Raw genomic sequence first — 6,565 nt, 5'->3', positions numbered from 1 at the left:
AAGATTGACAACATGTTTGATCCAAAGATTTTACATACTTGACCATTTCTCCTTCAAAAATCCTACTAGAATTTCATTGACCTTCAATCATAGTAATTGTGCAATCATTTATAGAACACACTTCTCCTCTGGCTATTAAAGATTCTTGCCCACTTTGAGTCCTGAAAACAAATGCTAGTTTTTTAGGAGAAGGAAGACTTGTTTCATTGCCTAACATGAACACAACTTCAAGCATGGTTGGCCGATCAGCTGGGTGTTGCTGAATTCATAGAAGTCCAATCTGAATGCATCTCAAAATTTCTTGACAAGGGTATGAATGTTCCAATAATGAATAATCAACTATTTCCAAGCCTTTTCCTTCCCTCCATAGCTTCCACACCTGAAACACAGTTGAGGACATCATTTACCACTTTAGCAGTGAATCTAATAGGAAATTAATCTTAAAAAAGATATGTCTATCAACTTACATTCCCTATCAAATTCAGAGAAGGGCTTTCTTTGTCATACTGCGTGTTTTTCTTGCCACTTGTGATCTCTAGTATTAAGACACCATAGCTGAAGACATCAGATTTTATTAGTGGTTTGTGACCTTTTAATGTTTCCAAGCAGGGAGATGGTGTTGGAGTTAAGTATCTTACTATGTTCCAACCACTTGCTTTGTAATGGCTTCAATTTGATGTTCCTTGAACAATTTAGCCAACCCAAAGTCTGAAATTTTTGGCTCCATTGAAGCATCTAATAGAATATTGCTTGCTTTCAAATCACTATGGATGATTTTTAATCTTGAATCTTGATGTAGATATAAAATTCCTCGAGCTACCCCAAAAATAATTTCAAAACGCTTTCTCCAGTCCAATAGTTGTTTCCTTGACTTATTTGTAGTCAATTTGAGTTTTGGAGACCCTTAGATTATAGGAATTATGGAAAGAAGTGCAAATTATTGATGGGTGAAAGCATATAGAAGAAGAGCCATACCAAAGATGAAGTAGTCCAAGCTTTTGTTCGGTAAATATTCATAGATTAGCATCTTATGTTCTTTATGAATGCAACAACCAAAAAGCCTAACAAGGTTTCTGTGCTGGAGTTTTGATATGAATTGTACTTCATTCCTGAATTCCTTTATCCCCTGTCCTGACTGTTTAGATAATCTTTTCATTGCTATTTCTTGTCCATTTTATAGTTGACCCTGAAAGTACATTTCTAGACTTATTTCACAGACGTCCTACCATGGCCGCATATATCACACAACAGTACTAAAAGTGTGACATGCCAAATATTCACATTAAATTTTATGAAGGAGTTGACAATTTTATTTTTCATGGGATACTACCTTATACACTGAGCCAGAACCACCTTCTCCAAGTTTGTTGGAAAAATTGTCAGTTGCTTCAACTATTGTGTCTATATTGAAGAAAGGTAAATGTGGATGACTTCCAGATCTGTCAAGCTCCTTTTCCCTTGGAGGATCATCTGGGAGAGTACTAGAACTATAGATAGACAGTTCATGTTGCCCATTTTGTGCTGTATGTAGAACGAAAACGGATAATTAGAGATAAGATTTGCTAGCATTGTTGTCCATTTTGGGTTAGTCGACGTTCTAATGCTAAGTTTCTCCTTGACTATTTTTCTATTAACAAAATGAATTGCTTATCAAAAAAAAATAAAATAAAATAAAATAAAAAGCTGAACATGTGTCAACCAAGTCTCAGTTTTAAACTAATTAGAATTGGATATGTAACATCCTCACTTTAGCTAGTCCGTACAGTCTACTGTTCCGGTGACCAATGTCGGTCCGGGCAGCTAGAATGTTTGAAATTATAAATAGACTAGAGTGAGGAGTTATTAAGTAATTAAATAATGCTCATAAAAAAAATCAAAGAAAAATTTTAGAAACCAAATACACTAAGGTTAAATGAGCCGAAACACCAGGGATGGGTAACCCGAAAGGGAAGTGACGGTGAAGGCCGTTAGCAGCCCTAGACCAGGAGGAAAAATTATAAAATAAATTTTGAGACTCCAGAGAAGGGTTATTGAGGTTCTTATGGCATTAGCATGCCAAGAAAATACTTAGAAAAATTTTTCTATCGGTACACACAATTTTGGCTCGGTAAGCCAAATAGAGGGCATTTTGGTCATTTCGTCTTCAGAGATGATTTTTGACCAACTTGTCCATTTATGTAAATGAATTATATGACATAAAATATGAATAAATATTATTAAAAATTTAAATTGAAATTAAAGAGACAAGAAATGGTGAGAAATTGAAAGAAAATGGAATAACGACATCATCATGATGTCATTAAAATTCTCCCAACCAATCCAAGGTTGACACATGGCCTAAACTAATTTAAAAGAGACTTAATGGGCTGGAAAATGAAGAAAAAAAAAGCAGAAAGCTTCTCCCACCTTCCTTGCCGTCACCCACCTCTTCCATAGCTAAGCATATTCAAGCTTTTCAAAGCTTGATTCACCAATTTCTACCCAACAAAATCATAACCTAGCAACACAAAAAAGTGTTCTTACCTCTTGGCAAGTCTTTTGGGAGCAAAAAGAAAAGGAAAAGAGGAACCCTAGCAAGTGAGAAATCTCACTCCATAAGAGGTTAGTGACTAAAACCTTAAATTTCAATTCAATTTCATGTTTAAGCATTATATTGGTGATTAAATGACAAAGAAACTTGATAAAAGACATTGGTATGCCATCACTTATTTTGGAAGCCATGGTTAGGGTTTGATGGTGTTGAGTTAATGAAGTTAAAAGGGTATTAGGGCTGCCCACAATGTGTATTTGCTAAGTAGATTGAAGAAATAAAGTGAAAATGCAAGTTTGATAATGTTGAGTTAGGGTTTGGAGGGGGGAAAATGAGACTTTGATCTTGTGATGATAGAAGTAGGTTTTAATGGTCAATTAATGACCATTTGGTTTGGTTTGAACCAGAAATGAAGTGAATTGGGTTGTGGGATTTGAGGTTGGAGTGGCTGCCTTGTGTGACCTGCAGGTTTGGCTGTGAGTCCAGCCTGTTTGGATACCATAACTTGAATTGTAGAGGTTCAATTAATGTTTGGCCAATTGGACATGAAACTAGACACATAATGGCACAACTTTGATGAAGAAACCATGCCCAGAAAACCAAACCAACTTGACCAAAAGCTTGCCCTAATCCGGGTGACCTGCACTCTGCCTGGGCAAAATGACCAAATGAACAGTATTTGGTCATTTGGCCATAACTCAATGTAGAAAGGTCCAATTGACCTGAAATTTTACCAGCAACAAGGTGACATATAGACCAACAACTTTCATGAAGAAACCTAACCCAAATTATGACCATAACCTAGTCAAATTGCCAACCAAACTTGAGTCACTAAATCTGGCAGAATCAGTTTTGCCCAGAATTTTGGAATCTGCCCAATCCGGCCAGTTATGGTATTTAGGCCATAACTTGAGCTACAAAACTCCAAATGAGTGATTCAAAAAAAGAAATTCATCTAGACAAAATAAGGAACAACTTTCATATTGATCACTTTTCCAAAATTCCACTGCAAATATGACCAATGGAACAGTAAAGACAAAGCATGAAAACTGAAATTTTTGTCTAATTATCATTAAGCTTAGAGATGGTATTGGCAATCAATATCAACAAGTTAAAAATGCAAAATGTGGTATGTTGATGATATTTAAATTAATTTACCTATTGCCAATGCAAAAGTCAACATTTTAGTTGACCAATGAAGTGAATAGTAATCACAAAAATTCAATTTCAAAGAATTACTTAAATGAAAAGTGCTAAATGCCCTAGTAGGCCTAATGTGATTGGATTGGATAGGTTGGCATGCCACTAGGGTTCTGTTAGCAGTACTGCGTATGGCTTCATGCCATTCTGTATTTCATGGCTTCCCATGCCATTCTGTAACATAATAGCCTTTGGCTATGATATTGAGTTGTTATCCTTGGGTTTAATCCCGGATAATTATTACGACTTATTAGTCATTGCCTGCACACCAGGAGACACAATGTGACCGATGGTGTGATGGTCCAAGGTACTTAGTACCCAGTGCCAGTTTACCCGTTTGTCCAGTCCAGTTGACTAAATTAGGTTACTCGGGCAATGTTAATAAATCTTACCAAACTCAAATCGAATAACACTGCAATAAATATTAGAAACTAAGTCTACCCAGAAATGTAAATATACATTCTGCATATTTTATTTTAATTTATTTTATATTGTCACCACTAAGCGGGAATCGCTTTGCCACGCAGCGTATTGGAGACTTAGCTAGGAGTCCAAAGAACCGCATCTTGGGTGAGCCATCATATCTGCACTCAGAGTTCAGAGTCACCTCACATCACAGTGCATTTGGTAGGACATTAGGCCATCTGGGATATTTTGATATTTTGTTATTTTGTATCTTGTAAACTTTTGTTATGTACATTATAAACTCATGTAATCATATTTTTGCTGTAATTATTTATGAACTGTGTTCAGAAATAAATATGAGTATTTCTCATTGAATTTGGTATGATATGAGATGAATGTAAATTTTGAGAAACTGAAATGAATTGAGAATATATTGGAGGTTGACTGAGGATAATATGATGATATTACTGGAAGTGTTTTTTTAAACAGGTTTAGAAGAACTGTTTTCCAATTTATAACCGGCACTCTGCTGGATTTTCTATAAAATTTGCGAAAAAATTTAGATTTATCAAAAATTGAAAAAAATGAATAAAAAGGGATTAAGTGAACTTGAAACATGAATTGATATTCCGACACACTGAGTGGCAAAACTTGCTCGGCTATACTGTAGACGGGTAAGGGGTGTCACAGGATATAAGAATCTTTTATATATTTTCTTTTACTTTCTTGGCAACCAAATGTAGGAAATAGTTTTAAACTTTTTGTAATCAAGCATAGTTAATTGATAAATTGTAGTTTAACGATTATTAAAGTGAAAAATAACGAGGAAATGGGAAAACTATCTAAAAGGAATTTAATTATTTGGTTACATAATCTCCTTTGCCTCCCCACCAAGCAGTATGAGAAAAGAACAACAGAGGAAACTGCTGTGGCTACGGACAGTATCATAATTACCAATATCCCTTTTCTTGCAAGAAGGTCCTTGCGCTTATTTGCATATTGACTTGAAAAGGGAAGACGAGAAAAAAGAAACACTGCAACTATTAATATGATAATCAACCAGTCATCTAGAGTTAGCAGAAGAGCATATTTAAACACATAATCAACAAAACAAATAGAAAACAAAAGAAACCCGAATTTCTAATGACAGTTTGCTTGAAGATACCTAACTCGAGTGCATCCACACGCACATATATACTTTGTCCACCTTCTTTAAATACTCTTGTATCTAGCAAATCACCATACCATGTCAAACATCCACTTCCTTCTGTCGTACCTAGACTTGCATATGCAGTGCATGAACAATTCCTCAAGCACTCATTTTTACAAGCTTTCGTATCCAAATTTGCCAATACATGAGCAACTGAAGTATCCGGAGCCTTCACATTTGCCACCTCTACGAATCCTTCACCGTTTCTGCAGAGTGGCGTTTGATTCTTCCTAACGCACCCGCCTGACCCATCTGTCCGATGCTATTCTTGGGGTGATTTGGGCTGGTACCCGGGAAGAGAAGTGCAGTCGAATTCACCATTGTAACGAACATAGTTACCATAGGCTCCACATAATCCATAGCTGTCACACTGGTCCTTGGGCGCAGACGCGAACTCTTCCCATCGACCTTCGTTCTCATGCCATTTGGACCGTTGGAAAATGCCGGACTCATTCAGCACTGCTCTTGTCAAGATTGAGCCATATGCATTGTTCCACGAGAAGGAAATCTCATTCTCATTGTCCACATAGCTGTAGTTGAAGATAAATGTAACTCTCTACAGTTAAGGTATTCCAGACCATCTAACGCCATTCCAATGACCACTCCTCCATTTTGGAACATGACCCTCGTATAAGAACACTTGCGGACAACCTTTAGGGTTGATCCTAAATGAGAAATTGCTAGTGTCGCAAGGTATTTTGTGGTCGCCTGGACGAAAGCTCTTCACTGAAGTGAGAAAAGTGAGAAGTCGCCACTTTAATTTTAATGGAAATTAAAGAAAATCATTCGTGAAAATAAATTTAAAAGAAACCACTTTGAAAACAGAGATTCTAGGTTCAGGGTCTATATACGGGCGGGAAAGGTGTTAGGCACCCCGCCTCGTCCCTCAATGAAGGTAAACAGATTTAATGTTATGCTCTTTTATAAATTAAAAGGGTAATTAGGGGGTTGGGATAGTGATAATATTAGTCCTTTGTGCAAAATAAAGGGATGTTTGATATTTCACTTATCTTGGGTTGCTGAGGAACACAAGTTCGTGAGATGGCCCTTTAGTGAATAAGTGTTTGAGTGAAATTGTCTTGTGTATTGGGGTCATGTCATTTAGTTTTAATTTTGTTAAGAGAGCTCGGGTAGGGAACTTCTCCCGATCTCTAGATATATTTTATTAAGAGTTTTGAGTGGAAGATTTTGGATAAGAACTCTCCTCCGATCTCCCTGTT

General features: G+C 36.4%; 1 protein-coding gene across 1 annotated transcript; it reads right to left on the bottom strand.

Annotated features, from left to right (window-relative positions):
- Window positions 1–265: 265 nt before the first annotated feature.
- On the bottom strand, window positions 266–5,936 carry LOC131169051 (G-type lectin S-receptor-like serine/threonine-protein kinase RKS1). The gene is made up of 7 exons (XM_058129414.1): window positions 5,932–5,936; window positions 5,636–5,875; window positions 5,301–5,551; window positions 1,354–1,521; window positions 639–735; window positions 468–555; window positions 266–379 (listed from the first exon to the last, which is right to left on the bottom strand). Exons 1-7 carry the CDS (start codon window positions 5,934–5,936, stop codon window positions 266–268), a joined length of 963 nt encoding a protein of 320 aa, XP_057985397.1.
- Window positions 5,937–6,565: the final 629 nt, after the last annotated feature.

The sequence above is a fragment of the Hevea brasiliensis genome, chromosome 11, assembly GCF_030052815.1.
Source record: "Hevea brasiliensis isolate MT/VB/25A 57/8 chromosome 11, ASM3005281v1, whole genome shotgun sequence".
Classification (NCBI taxonomy): domain Eukaryota; kingdom Viridiplantae; phylum Streptophyta; class Magnoliopsida; order Malpighiales; family Euphorbiaceae; genus Hevea; species Hevea brasiliensis.
This window is presented reverse-complemented; position numbering and strand designations above follow the sequence as displayed.